The 16013-nt window shown below is 39.3% G+C and overlaps 1 protein-coding gene across 3 annotated transcripts in view; it reads right to left on the bottom strand.

The window, feature by feature from the left end:
• ARHGAP10 (Rho GTPase activating protein 10) overlaps window positions 1-16013 on the bottom strand; it is a 317730-nt gene that overhangs the window by 121370 nt on the left and 180347 nt on the right. For 2 of the 3 annotated variants that reach the window (XM_047717602.1, XM_047717604.1), the window contains 2 exons: window positions 7746-7820; window positions 903-990 (listed from right to left, as the gene is read on the bottom strand). In XM_047717602.1, the coding sequence (XP_047573558.1) occupies window positions 903-990; window positions 7746-7820 (163 nt within the window). The remainder of the gene's footprint in view (window positions 1-902; window positions 991-7745; window positions 7821-16013) is intronic. The other variant, XM_047717603.1, reaches the window with a different exon arrangement.

Raw genomic sequence — 16013 nt, 5'->3', positions numbered from 1 at the left:
TTGAAGAAACAAGAAGGGTAGGACATTGATAACTGTAGACGCAGGGTAATGGGACCATGGGGATTCAGTATACTAACCTCTGTGGGTTACCGACTTGGAATTTTTCAAATAGAAGGATTGCATAAAATATGAAATAGGTAATAGCAGTTTATTTCATGTGTTCATTCAAACCCAAATAATAGATACCTGAAACATAATTCTATGTGCTGGTAACCAAGAGTCAGTCCTGAGGGAGCACTGCCATTTGTCTGCCACACAAAGATCAAAGTCCTCCCGTGCACCACAGCAGAGGAATTACAGTCATGGTCTTTTTTCCATTCTTTTACTCACTTCTTTTTTCCCCTCTCGTGGTATTGTTCTTCATCTAATCTCAAGCTTTTTGTCATTAAATTCCTTTCTTTTTTATAAAAAGGGTAATGTCCTATAGAGATGCTGAACCCTTGTCTAACCCTGGTCCTAAATATCTTCCATAATAAACAGAAGACTTGAGTTGAGCTTAAAATCTCAAGTGAACCTCTTTTTTTGAATAACTTTATATTTACGTGTTATCGTTAGAAGCCTCTAAGTTCAATGGTTTAAATTTAAATGAAAAAGAAAATTTTTGCCTAAAAGATTAAATGAATTCAGGAAATAACCTTCTTCCTCACTGTTTCCTAACAGTTATCTCCTAAAACTCATGTCTACCATAGACATCATTTCAAAAACCAAGTCTATTCCAATTGTGTTGCAACTTACATGCAGCTACTACTTGGCACACTTTTGAAGACACAGATCCAACATAAATGTCCCCCTTTTTCATAAGGTTTAACTCAATGACTGATCTCTCCAGGCAGAGTCTGCATCTGCCGTGTGTTAAATGCCCAGGAGCGCACGTTTCCCTTCTGTCACTGAGAGGAGCTTACCTCAAGTACTGTTTTAGGGCACTTGTTATTGTCTTCACTTCCCAATCTATGGAATTCTCCAGGTCCACCTCATTGCAGGTTTTTACGTCTAGTGAACAAGCAAGCAAAACAAACAAACAAACAAAAAAAACCAATAATTAGAAACCAGAACATTCAACGCCCCCCCCACCCCCGAATGGCTCACAAAGCTTCCACTTTTAAATGGCCAAACCACAAATAATTAATTCTGGGATTTCTTATGAAAACATACACAGTTTTTTCTGGGTTAAGCTGTGTTCTATTATTAGACATTCCTAAGCAACTTCAGAAGATCTGTAGTGGAGCTCAAAGGAACAGGACAAGGGGCGCCTGGGTGGCTCAGTGGGTTAAGCCGCTGCCTTCGGCTCAGGTCATGATCCCAGGTCCTGGGTTCGAGCCCCACATCGGGCTTTCTGCTCAGCAGGGAGCCTGCTTCCTCCTCTCTCTCTGCCTGCCTCTCTGCCTACTTGTGATTTCTCTCTGTCAGGTAAATAAATAAAATCTTTAAAAAAAAAAAAAAAAAAGGAACAGGACAAGATGGGGCTGGGAGAAGGGAAGACCTGGACAGAGTGGGGCATTTCAGTATCCACAACTCAAAGCGTATACACAGCCATGATGACCATGATGTGGGTACTTATTACTATTATTATACTATTATTAAAGACAATACTCGGCAGCCATGGCTTCGAGTGTGTGGCATTGGCAGTGTCTACATATTTTACTGTGTCTTGGGTGGCATTACGGTCATCATACTTGTTATGACAAGGGAAACAGCACTGTTGACAGCAAAATGGCAACAGGTCAGTGGGAAGAAAAGGACAGTAGGTTTGGTCCCATGCTTCTTCTAAGATCTGTACTCAACATTATCACCTTTCTGAAGATTAGTGCATGATCCACCAAAGTAACAATACAATGATAGGCCCAGGAAAACTCAACGTTCACATTAACCTCACAGTTAATACGCTCATCTAAGAAATACTCATCAGAAGCCTCTATGCAAAACTTCTGACATTCATTCTGAATAAAACCGGTTTTCTTTGTCCTAAAAGTGTTAATGATGTGCTTCTTCCAAATGCCCTTTCAGATAGCTAAAAAACTAGATAGAAAAAGATGTGGGGCTTAAACAAACAAACAAACAAACAAATGGGAGGGGTAGGGAGGTAATAAAGTCTGAAAAGGAAAAAGTTAGCCGTGGTTGAAATAAAAGGAGAGAATGGTGCAAAAGGGAAAGGCCAGTACTCTGCCTAGGGTAGTACCTTTAATCCTTCTAAGGCTGGGCTACTACACCCGGCTGTTGGCTTGACATGGCGGGGGTGGGGTGGGGTGGCATGTTATCACAAACCTGGGCTTAAATCCCGCCACCACCCCTCCACCACCCCTCCACCACCCCTCCACCACCCCGAGTAGCTCTCTACATCACCCAAACCAAGTCAGTTCCAAACCTGTCTGAATTTCAGGTTTTCGTCTGCACCATGGAAATCAAGTAAACGCTCTCACAGAACTCTGAAGAGCGGCAAAGCACATCAGGAATGTGTACAGACTCACATAAATTGTTTAAATGAGTAGGCAATTACCACAGCTGAGTCACTAGAAGTATAAGCGTTCAGAGGTGGTTCCTACTCAAAGGGAGGGGGCAGCAAATGGGTTATGATGAGTGATATTAAACAATCAACAGAACTTGCCTGGTTTTCTACACTCCCATCATCCAAAGGAAAAAAATCAGACATTCCTAGAAGAGATTTTATTTCTCCCTCGCTCCGGAATGATGTTTCAACTAAGACCTAAGAAAACGAGTTGTTTCAGGCTTCTTTTTTCCCTCCCTTACGCTGTATTTGTCTATATAGGGGAGGAAACTTCTTGTTAGTTATTTCCTCCTGAAAGGCACGGAAAAGAAAAGCCTGTCAGAATGGGACCCCTGCGTTCAGGCAGACATGCCACTGATAAAGCTCTGGGCTTGGGCAGAAGGAAGGATAGATGGCAACTCAACGTTATTCTCAAACTTTCTGAAAACAAAGTAAAACAGGAAGTGATGATTCTTCCACAGCCATAACATCATACATAGCAAGTCAATTACTCCAAAGTCTGGAGACTTTTTAAAGCACTTCAACAGTTCTTGATTACAGCAACTGACAGCAACATGCAATAAACTACAACAATGGCAATTGACACTGATTACATTTTGATCAGTTCCTACAATTCAGACCTCATTTGTTACTGAGCTTGTCAGACAAGCCGCAGATACATTCAAGAAATCAAATTAAGCACCCTGATTAAAGGTGCAATCTTTATAACTAGGACTAAATAATTCTGTTCTAAAGGCTTTGCCAACCAATTACTTCAGTAACTGAATATTCTCTCTCTCATTAAATCAATTATTTAAATCTCATTTTAACATACAAGTCAGATAACATTTTCAATCCACTTGCTACTGGAAAATCAGCATTTTAAAATCAGGAGGCTTCTAAAGGAAATCTTTTATTTTCATCTTTCTATCAAATAATCAGTCTATATTTTGAGGATAATATTCTTTCTATGGAAAAACAAGCCATCCTTTGAATTCACAGGATAAGAAGTAGCTGTCATATCAGAAGCTAATGACTACCAGTACCCATGGTACTAATCCTCTATTATTTTCACTGTTTTCAAATAACTCAACCATCCCTAGCAGTTCTTTACAATCAGTGGAGGCACTGGGACCAGGTACATTTGCTAATAACTTGTTTGGGATTCAAACTTAAAAATGCACCTGAGGGGGGAAAAAAAAAGCACCTGAGTATTCATATCAGAATATATGTTCTACTTTAAACAAGGAAGGAATTTTGCTTCCTTTCTGACCAAGGGACAACACCCTTAGGGATTAGTTAAAACTCTAAACTAACAAGCACAGATACAAATAGTTGACTTTTTATTTGGGCTAATGTTTCATAATTATGTAACCAGTGTTCTTTTTTTTGAAACTGGAAATTTCTGGCCCCACCTAAATACAAAGTGCAGACACCCTTCTGAATATTGACTTGGGCCCCACTTTAAAGTACTTGACGGAGCACGCTGATTGAATGAATTTTGAGGACATTCTTTATAATCAAAATCAGAATTTTTTCACCTACATTACTTTTTCCCTCCAATCTATATAAAAAAGTTGTCCTACAAATAAACAAGGTAATATTTTATACAGTAAAACTTCTAGTTTTGTTTTCTATGCTTCTGTGTCTAAAGATAAAATCATCCAGCCTGTTTTGCAAGTTAAATTTAGAAATAACCACCAAATTCACCAACACACATAAGCTACCACCACATTTTTCTCACCATTTCCCCACCCTGCTCTGATGTTTTCATTCTTCAGTGGGGAGGTGGGAAGAATACTGACAATTCTAACCCATCTCAGTTCTAACCTACCAATAGCTATTGTAATTAATCTGTTATATTCTCACCCCATTTACTAAAAATCCATGACTCACCCAAAGACACCTCATCTGATAGTTCTCCCTTCCCTCCCCAAGTGCTCCAAGTTTCTATTTAAACAAACAACTTTTACAAATCTATGTCTGTGCATGCCCTCTGTTAGAGCAAAAGGGGAAGGAAAGAAAAACACCTGGAAAGGGAATGAAGACAACTGTTCACTTGGGTTGTTTTTTTTTTTTTTTTAAACTTAAGGAGGTTGGTCCAGGAAATGTAGCAGACCTCTACCTTCTGCTCCCAGAATGGAAGACGACTGAGAAGACAAACAACACCCATCACCATGACCTGACTGGGAGGAGTAGAGATGACAGGCCTATTTAGAGGACTTTGTATGGTCCACTGTCATTAGGATTTCTGGTTGGCAGAGAAGAAGAGAGAAGAATGGGGTGGAGGAAAAGGGGGTGTGGAGAGAAGATTGGAGAGGAAAAGAATGGAAAGAAACACTTCTTATTTTAATCTTCAATACAAGGAGTGAAAACACACCAAAAAAACAAGACAGGTGAAGAAAACATGCAAGATACTAAGCATGCATCCTTTCTTTAGAAATTATCACATTTACACAAGCGTACTTATATACTTAAAACATTTCAAACAATATACAAATATGTTACATAGAAACTGGCAATAACAGAAAAACATCCAAGTAAATAATTAGCTCTCCAGAACTAAAGAAACCAAGTAAATGGAAGTTGTCAAAAAATAGTAAATATCTTGGAATTTTTCCTCAGATACTAAAAAATTAATTTCTCGTCTCTACAAAGAGCAAAAGCATTACACAGAAATTGTACTTTGAAAAGTTCAAATTTGAAATAAGCACTACCTAGAGAAATGGTAACCTAAAAAATAAATAATAACTGCCTAGTACCACAATGGGCAGTAAAATCATTAGAACTAACTCCTCTAGAGGGGAGGAATTATGGATTGGTTTAAAAGAGCAAAGCTGGGGCGCCTGGGTGGCTCAGTGGTTAAAGCCTCTGCCTTCGGCTCAGGTCATGATCTCAGGGTCCTGGGATCGAGTCCCGCATAGGGCTCTCTGCTCAGCAGGGAGCCTGCCTCCTCCTCCTCTCTCTCTCTGCCTGCCTCTCTGCCTACTTGTGATCTATCTGTCAAATAAATAAAAATAAATAAATAAATTTAAAAAAAAAAAGAGCAAAGCTAAAACTCTGGTGAACTCATCCAATTTTTTCTTTTTCTCTTTAAGATACAGAACCCTAGAACAACATAGGGAGGTGAGCAAAGATGGAAACAAAGAATGTCCAGGGGACAGGGTATACACAAATATGCAGAAACTCTAAAATCCCTTTTTGTGGAAGAGGTATAAATTATATGTTTTGAACACTTAGTGAATCAAGATAGATTTTTTTCTTTTGATGGAAAGAGATTTCTTAAGGGAATTTTAAATTAGGATACAGTGAATAAGTCTATTCTGTTAAGAGCTTAAAGTTTGAGTTGGTAACAAAGCAACAAGAAAGTGGTATTAATCCTAATAAAAATGCAAGGTTTGTGACTGGCAGTTTTAAATTCATACTAGGAATTATTTATGGATTAAGTAAAAAAAAAAAAAAATTTCTACTCTGTAGCACCCCCCCCCCCATAAGGAGATAACAAGTCATTATCTCTCCCTCTCATCAATTCTTCAACTTCCTAAAGAATTACTTCTTGGGAAAACACAGCATTTCCTTTGTGAGTAGCTGAAATCGGGTTGTATCATGCTTGTATCCCCGACTTCTCTGCTCTTGAGTCTCATGGAAAGTGAAAACCATTTTCCAGGTCATGAATTTTTGAGGGTTTAGGTATTTTAAAACACCTTGCCAGTTCAGGATTATCTTGAGACATTTCCCATGAGCAGAGGAAACTACCACCTTAGTTCAGGGATGCAGATCAAGTGGGATTTTATGAGATTAAGAACAACTTTTGAGACAGCTTAACACTTCAGCGTGACCACAGAGACACCCTTGTTTGAACTTCCCTTGAACATGAACAAGATAATAAAAATAATGCTATGATCCTTGTGACCAATTTACTGCCAAAGTGTGCCTTTCAGCCAAAATACCCCTTCTGATACCAACAGTCTTCCAATTCTAATCATTATTACGCCATCTTGGAAATGAGAGAAGTGTTTCTAATTTTAAAATTAACTAAAAGCAGATGCTGGAGTCCCAATAATTCTTCCAGCTGCTACTGAACCACTGGCAACCTGAGTCTATTTAATTTGGAGCCCACTAATGGTAAAAAGGAAAATCTGACTGCCAAAATTACACACCCAAGTTAAACCAGAGAGGCAGAAAATGAAAACAGCTCATGAAAGCGAATGTATTCTAAGACAGCTCTCCAACTGATGACGGGCAATTTTTTTTCCTGCGGTTAATAGCTAAAAAAAGGTTATTGCTTATTAAATCTTTAATTCAAATACAGCCAAACAAGCAATCCTATCTGCAACATGTCAGCTGATTTGATTCATCTTGGTTTATGCTTCCAAAAACTGAGTCTTCCCTACAATGCTTTAAGATGCAGACAGGTTTAGATGCATTGACAGCATACCTAAGGGCATTGTTAATATTGATTAATTAAAGTGAGATATCAAGTTAATTAATATTTAGCAAGGTCAAAATGACAGATTGGTTTGACATGCAGGCCCTCAAGCCTGATGACTTATCATCACTCCTCAAGAGGCAGCCTGCTTTGGGGTGAGGAGAGAAGTGGGGCCCCTTACAGGTGGCGCTGAAATGACAGCAGCGTGTAATGTAAAAGCGCTTTGTCATTCACGTAATGTCTGGGGTAATGAAATGAATTCACTTTCTGGCTTCCTCTAGCCTGCGATGCCAAAGAACACTGTGTTATCAGCACAGATGGAGCAGGCATGGTTCTGGAGAAGAGCCTGGTGCAAACTACAAACAAGCCACTGTGAATACCAATGAATCCCAGAGAATCAGATCCTTGCTGTCAAGTGACAGTTTTGGAAGCAACATAAAAATGAGTGAGTCCCAGTGGTCTTGTCCAACCAAATGTACTGTCAAGACTCTGGACAGGCAATTTGGAAACCTGCAAATCAGAGAGGCCTGCCTGCTACTCTCCTCTGAGAAGCAAGCGCAAGAAGACATTCAGCCATGAGCCTGCATTCTTTTTCCACACCCCGCTCCCCACACCATTTCTTAGTCAGTAAAGAAGGAGTGGATAATCTGTGCCGAGTTGAACACTCATCTACTTCTCCTCATCAGCTATCTCTGCTCAGGAGAAAGCTCATCCAGGCAGGATAAGAACAGAATGGATTCACAAGTATGCTGTACGTTACTATGAAAAATTAAGTGATGAAGTCAATGAACATAAATAAATAATGCATGGAAAATGATTAGAAAAGAGGCATACCCATCAACATACTGAGAAGTCTCTGGACCTTTGAACTCACCCCCACAACTCTGTACAATCCTTGGTCATTTATACCTATTGGGAGAGACAAAGTTGTTAGCAAAATACAAGACTGTCATAGTTTAAAAGCTGGCAACAAACAATTGCATTCAGAATCTTTGCTAACTCACATTAGCAGCATTCCTGTTGACTATAAAAATAATGTTTGACAAAAGCAAGTGTTTACCAACTTGTTTTAGCAGCTTGGTATTCATGAGTTATGGTTGGAAAATAATCTCATAAAAACAATGTTCCATGTGGACAAAATGTAATGAGTCAATGTTAATGAAAGAAGTTCCTTAAGTAGTACTCATGTGTACCAATGCATTCTGTAAAGATGCATTGTAACTTTCATGTTTATTATGTTTACATATTCTGGACGTTTTTCTTGAGAAGTTTTAGCCTTTTAAGAATAGCATGGTGTTAATTAGTATACAGAAAGAAATCACTATCTGCATGATTCTTTAAGACCATGGAAATGCATTCAAAACTAAGGCAGAACTGTTTTTGTTTTTGTTTTTAAGAGCTGTTATATGCTCTGTCCAGTGAGGAGCTCAGAAACTTCCAAGGAACATTACTACAAAGTATACATCGAAATGAATCAAGTCACAGCATTCTCTCTCTGCAGAGCCAGGGGAAACAAAGTATCTCTTTGCAGTACAGACAAGAAGTAAAGGCAAGAAAATATACTGTCCGACATAATTTAGTATACTGAATACATGACACATTTGGATTCTGATTTGAATAAACCAACATGTAAAAGGGCATTTTTGAGCTAATCAGGAAAGTCTGAGTGACATGAAGATTAGCTCAGAAAATGTCCCTAATTTTTTAAGGTACATACTGAAAAGCGTGAAAGGAACCTATCTGAGATTTCCTTTAAGAGCAAAGAAGGGACAGGGGCGCCTGGGTGGCTCAGTGGGTTAAGCCGCTGCCTTCGGCTCAGGTCATGATCTCAGGGTCCTGGGATCGAGTCCCGCATCGGGCTCTCTGCTCGGCAGGGAGCCTGCTTCCCTCTCTCTCTCTCTCTCTTTGCCTGCCTCTCTGTCTACTTGTGATCTCTCTCTGTCAAATAAATAAATAAAATCTTAAAAAAAAAAGGCAAAGAAGGGACAGATGAAGGAATTTTAGTAAAACCTTTATAACTGTTGAGCCTGAGTACTAGGAATACAAGAGTTGACTGTACCACTCTCTACTGTTTTTATGCTTGAAACCTCGCATAATAAAATGACTTTCAAAAAAAAACAAGACTCATCTTTATTTCTCAAAAGAATTATAGCTTGCTCCCTGTGTTTGCGGTCTGCACCACCAATGTTAACACTAACAAGAACACAACTGGCTGAAAGGAAGATAATGCCTCTAATCCTCCAAGTTTCCAAAACAAAACACCACCCAAAAAGCCATGGAATTTGCCCAAGTGAGCTTACTTTCTTTTTGCCTCCCTGCATGGGTGATGAATACAATACCAGACAGGTTCTGAAGGGCTGGATTCCAATCAAGGCTCAGTCACTCCTGAGCTCTGAGGCCTTGGGCAAGACGGGAGACTTAGCTCTGAGTCTTGATAAGGTATCTGAGATCAAGGATAACATCTTGCACCTTGTGTTACGGCGGGAGGATATTGTGACGATATTAACACACATACTGTCAGTTCTAACACACGGCACACATACACGCTTTTATTATTCCTTGTAAGAAAACAAGTCTTTACTTTCCTTTTCTCTATTTTGCCTTTCATATATTTCTCCTTAATCATCTTTCTAGCTTCTCAAATGTCCTACTTGTCTCTTATAGGCAAAATTCTGCATCCCCCCAAATTCTATAACCCTCACTACCTCAGAATTTCACTGTTTGGAAATAAAGTATTTAAAAGAGGTAATTAAGTTAAAATTAGGTCATTAGGGTAGACCCTAAACCAATAGGACCAATGTTCCTATAAGAAGTTGGGACATACACACACACAGAGGAGAAGACGATGTGAAGACACAGGAAGAAGATAAGTCATCCACAAACCAAGAAGAGGGGGCCCTCAGAAGAAACCAAGCCTGCTGACACATGGACCTCCGATTTCTAGCCCCAAGAATTCTGAGAAAATAAATGTCTATTGTTTAAGCCACCCACTCTGTGGTACTTCACTACGGCAGTCCAAGCAAACACATACACCTTCTGTCTCCAAAGAGCTCAAAGAACCAGAAGAGCAAAGGCTAGCCTTTCAGTCTACACATATCTGTTCTAAAGGTGCTTTGAATGCTAAAGAATCAAAGCAGCAGAGAGGCATCTTCCTGATGGGGAAGCTCACAGACTCCAAGAGAGAGAGAAAAATTCAGGTCAACCCTGCCAGGAGTTGATAAAAAGGAAAGGAAATTGTCCAGAAACACAAAGATCAGAGTTTGAGCCTGCTACAAGAGAAAAGACTGGGCCTCATTCCTTCCTTCTCCTAGAGGCCAGAAGGCCATGTCCAGAGAGTTTAAAATACCAGAGGATTTGCTTTCTCAATACTCCTCTATTTAAGAAACCTAAAATAATTTGACCTCAGTGCCAGAAGCCAGAAGAGTAAGTCATATTCTGCAGTCAAACAAACGTGTGTCTTTGAGAAGGGCCTGAGATACCTAGAGAAATGAAATAAGAATGTTACTTCAGCAATAATCATCACTCTGCTGATAATTACTATCAGATAATTGATCAAGTTCAAATTCATCAACCTGAGAGAAGCTGAGTTAATTGCTAATGCATAATGAAAGGTACAAGGGGGAATTGATGTGACTCAACACAGTTTCTACTTTTTTAAGGTGAAATTTAAATAAACCTTCTATCAAAGCAGCTTGGAAACAGCCTGTGAAACACACACACACACACACACACACACTCAAGTCATGTAGGATTTTGGTTTTTGTTACAATGTCCTTAAAAGCTCTGAATTAAGAAAATTGGAACATACTTTGTATTTATGAACACACACATCTTATAAGAGACAACAAATAAATACAATTTGAAGAATATAAACCAATCAATATGCCAAGTGCCATGAGTGGGTTTATCACACAGTCTCTCCGGCTTCTCTTCCACATTTTCCCCTTTCAGCCAAAGGAGTCACTATGTCTAATCGCCAAGTATTAGAATTTTGAAATTTTCTCTACTTCCTCTTTGTCACTTTGCAAATTCAATAGGTCAGTGTGCACAATTTCTTCAAACTTCAGACTAATCTCTGCTCCTTCAACCCAGTCTTGAATTTTATACACACACATTTAAGACACCCTTGCAGGGAAGCACACATGACCATAATTCATTCTGAACATCATCAATTTTTTTGTTTTTCAAACAAGTTTGATTATCTAAGTTCTCTTCCATCCCCATTTAAGAGTAAGCCATCAAAAAAAAAAAAAAAAAAGAGTAAGCCATCAGATCAAGTCTCGATTCCAGATTCCAGTAGGCAAGGCATAAACACATAAATACCAACATGGGCCCTATCTCACCTACCCACATTTATCGTGGACTATTCACCTTCTTCAGAGCAGACCCCAGATTATCACCCGGAGGAACTAAATTCATTCCTTCCTGAGGCAGAGGTCTCATCTGACAGAAATGTTACTCCCTTTCTCTTCACAAATTACTCATCTGTCAAGTATTTATTCATCAAATACATGCCAGGTGCTGTTCTAGCTGCCCAAGATTCAACAGTGAGCAAGATGAAGTTCCATCCAGACCTTCAAAACCAGATAAAGTTCGACCTTTCCTACCACCAGCCAACAGTGATATTCCCTTTCTCTGAATGGGACTCATAATTAATTCCTCTTAACACCTGATTACATTACATTCTCACAAGCCCACAATCTCTTATTCATAATTCCCAAAATAAAAATCTGAAGGTTTGACCTGATATCAGATTATTTATGTCTGTATTTTTCCCCCACTCAGTGTAAATAGTCCTATTTAAGCATGTTAAAGGTAATTTCCACACACAACCCATCTGGAGATATTATATACTGTCTACATTACCTTTCTAAAACACATCCAGCCTCATGATTTTCATGCATGTGTTCTACCTTCTCTTCCCAAATACATAGAGACATGGAAAGATACTAGGTCAATCTTGGTTTTTGTTTTTAAGAGCTTTCATGGTGCCTTGCAGAGAATGGTTGAGTAAAGAAGAGACATGGCCAAGGTGATATGACTTGAAATTAACTTGGAACTACAGAGATAGATTGGACTTAGTCTAAAACAGACATTGCAATTAGGAGCTAAACACTTAAAATATCCAAGTTATTACAATCTTTTCAGGATATCAATATTCTCTGATGTCATTACTACAAGACTTTCTAACTTTTGACAAAAATTTGTCACCTGATCAAAATGTTACAGACCCAAAGTTTTTTTTTTCTTTTAATAAATAAGATTGTTTCTGATCAGTAGTAAAGAAAGGGTAAGTGCTCTCCATTACCATGATGAGCACCTGCTGACAGCTGTCCCTGGGCAAAATGGACAAGGTGAAATCGAATGTGTCTTCCTTCCCACACCTGTCTCCTCCAATCTCACACAGTCCTGCCACTGAGCACCAGCCACATCTTTCTTGAGGAGAAAGTTAATAAGTGGAAATGAGTCAGATTTCATCATCATCTCTGCCCAACAGCTTTCCTCTCGGAGCCCGGATGATGCTCCCAGAACTAGAGTCTAGTCTATTCTATAAAACACCTGACAGAACTACCCAACACCAATGGGCACTCAGAGGTTGTGGTAGGTGGGCTGGAGAAGCAAAAAAGTAAGATGCTCTGCGACAATAAAAGAATTAGATGCAGAAGGAAAAGAAACCCAAAGAGGGTGGATAAGTTCAGTTAAACAACAGAGGTGGGGGCAAAGGCTGGAGCGGCCGCAACTGGCAAATAACTGTATTGAGTAAGAAGAGAACAGGAAGTGGCATTTAGAGCAAAGGAAGCGGAAGAGAGAAGACAGGTAATTACACGCACACACAGAGGAAAGGCCAACAAAGACCAGAATGAAAGGAAGGAGAAATGGGAAGTAAATGAGAAGATAACAGACTACAAATTATATAACACTTAAATTCTTATTAATTTCATAAAACATTGTGTACTTACTGTATTTTAAGCACCAAGGTAGAATAAAGTGAAGACCAGGTAAAATTTAGAAGAGAACTAAAATTAAAAGAGAGAGCAACTTGGGACCAACACAACCATAAAGCCTTGTCTTTCCTTTCCTTTCTGGCTTCAGGAGCAGATTCCACACCTGGTAACTCAAGATTCTTAATAACTTGCAGGATCTTAATCTTAATCTTGCAGGATTCTTAATAACTTGCACATGGTATACATTTAACAAATGAACTGGATAAATTCATGGATAAACTGGACAAATGATTAAAAAATTGATGATTGGGGCACCTGGGTGGCTCAGTGGGTTAGAGCCTCTGCCTTCAGCTCAGGTCATGATCTCAGGGTCCTGGGATCGAGCCTCACATTGGCCTCTCTGCTCAGCAGAGAGCCTGCTTCCCCCTCTCTCTCTCTGCCTACTTGTGATCTCTCTCTGTCAAATAAATGAATTTTTTTAAAAATAAAAATAAATAAAAAGTTGATGGTTGATTTGTAAAGTGATAAGGACAAAAAATAAAAAGGGACAGAAAAGGTTGTTAGTAGAAAAGAGAGATGTAACAGTATAAAAAGAGTAAGACTCAAAGTGGAACTCTAAATACTTCTGATGGTAACAGGCACAAAATTATTAAAAAGAATTTTCCAAGTGTATGATTCTACAGAAATAAATGACCATATGTTATGGGTCTATCAACTAACATTCATTCAGTTCTCATATAGTAACGAGCGGAGTGCTTGGCATGGAATGAGGGAATTGATCAATATTTGTGGAAGGACTGAGTCATTTATTTGCATTTGTGCTAGCTGACAACAGGGTCAATGACCTTAATGAAAGGTCATTAATATCCAGACTCACAGAATTTACATCAAAAGCCTGCCACATGCCATCATTAATAAAGCATACACACACGCACGCACACATGCATAAATACAAATGTAGGTCTACATGTCCCCCAGTGCTGCAAAGATGAATTCCCCTTTGGGCTACGTAATGAACAAACATATAATTGTATGCATATATAAATATTAATCATAGTTGGAAGTACATTTTATAATTATATATAATAAATATTAACTAACCTTGAGAGACTCTTGAAAATAAAAGGAAAAAAGCACGGCAGGTAAAGTGATTACAAAAAACTCGTGAGGAAATGACCCAGCAACAAGGCTAAGAATGATACGCTATAAAGGTGACCCCAAAATTAGCAAGGACGAGGCTCGTGAATAGTGCTTCAGGTCATCAGTGAGTTACAAAAAATTGATAATGTGTCCCTTACATCTATTTATAACTAATCCCCAATACACACTCTATTTACATGGCTGAACAAATCTAGTAAGTACTTTCCAGGCTATCCACATAACTGGGTTACATAAAAATAAACAGCTTCGTACACAAAGATGCCCTTCCAAGAGACAGGACAATTCATAATACTTCAAGATTCTGTCAAAAACACATTTTATTAAATTATTTTTAAGTATAAGCAGGCAGAACCAAGAATCATTTGCTCTAGTCCACCAAAGGGACATACCATTCAACATCATCAATTTAAAAGACTGGATTTCTAGAATTCTAGAACTCTAAAACTTTGGAAGAATGATGGGTGGTTTTTAACACGTCCAAAGAATTTAATACTACAAATAGGGTAAGAAACGGATTTTAAGCCCTGAAAAAGAAGACTGACTACAGCTGATAAGAACATTTTAAGCTTTCTAGATCTCGGTTCCCTCATTCCAAAAAAAAAAAAAAAAAAGTATCATCAGGAAACACAAGTGTGTTGAGCTTAAGTTTGTTTAAGATGAAAATTATTATGAGTTAAGGTTGCTGACGTCCTGGAAACTTCCAAGTGTACCACTACCCCCATTGTACAACCTGGTAAGTTGCTCAATCTGTGTCTCAGATTCTTTATCTGAAAAATGAGGTTAATGGTGGCATGGGGTTGTCACGGAAATGAAAGGAGACAACATGTATAAAGCATGTGCATGAGCCTCACATACCAACCACTCATCATAAGCTTTAGTTGAGCATAAAATTCAAAATCAGTATCAGAACAGCTAGGTACAAGCCACAATACATACACACGTTGCCCTGCCTGAGGCGTGGCATCTATAGCCTACTTTTATACCATAAAGCACAGGTTGAGAAGAGGGTCAAGTTTATTCAGTATGAATGGGCTCATAGAAAATATGAAATTCCTGTTCACCGATCACATTTGGAATTTCTCCCTGATAGGACGATAATGTGGGCTGCAGACAGAGAAACATTGCAGACAGAAAGCCACTGTCTGCGGGGGAAACCACTCCTATGAAGTAGGGGTTTCACTCTCCGGGGCCTCCACACACTCTTTTCAGATAAATCCACTTCTGCACTGTGACAGATAGCCTCTCCACCAGCAGGGACTTTGAGGAAAGGTAACGTGATTTCATTCACATGGTATTCCCATGCCTAAACCAACCCTGGACTGAGCTCAGAAACCCAACAGCTCAGCACGTGAGGGCCGCGGTGCCCACTGAGGCGGGTGACCACATCCACTTCCGTTACTGCATCCCATCCCAGCAGAAGCCATGAGTATGGACAAAGTGCAAGGCAAATATCCAATTCCAAGTCCAAGCCAATATTTTTGGAAGCAATGATCACTTCAGGACTCTTCAGACACATACAGGCTTGACTCTAAGACTCATCCTTTCAAATCCAAGCCTCAAGTATGAAGGGTATTTGGTTTATTAGCTGCTACATTGATATTAGGGCAAGAACAGAATATATATTCCTAGTATTCCATGTGGCCAGGCTCATTTCTAGTTCCTAGCCCACATGAGGAAAAGCATTTTTGCTTCAGACAACCCCTAGACTTGCTGCTATTCCTTGCACAAACACCCAAACCAGTGGGCAGGGCACCTCCAGCAGGGCTGGGGAGAAACTACAAACTAACAGGAAGTTTCCTCTTTCATTAGTAATACTTGGGGTCCCAAACTCTCCAAGGGGTCTGACGTTTTGCTGTCCCAGATCTGACAGATCTAGCTACAACTCATTCAATGTGACCTTCCATGTCTCCTCACAGTGTAAGTCCTGGGGAAAGGAGTCCCTGGGCCGCCTGGCAGAATTGGCCTCCCCTCCCACCTTCCTCTCACCCTACTCTAT

Source organism: Lutra lutra, chromosome 2 (genome assembly GCF_902655055.1).
Source record: "Lutra lutra chromosome 2, mLutLut1.2, whole genome shotgun sequence".
NCBI classification, from domain to species: domain Eukaryota; kingdom Metazoa; phylum Chordata; class Mammalia; order Carnivora; family Mustelidae; genus Lutra; species Lutra lutra.
Note: the sequence above shows the minus strand (reverse complement) of the source record. Positions and strands in the feature narration are given on the sequence as shown.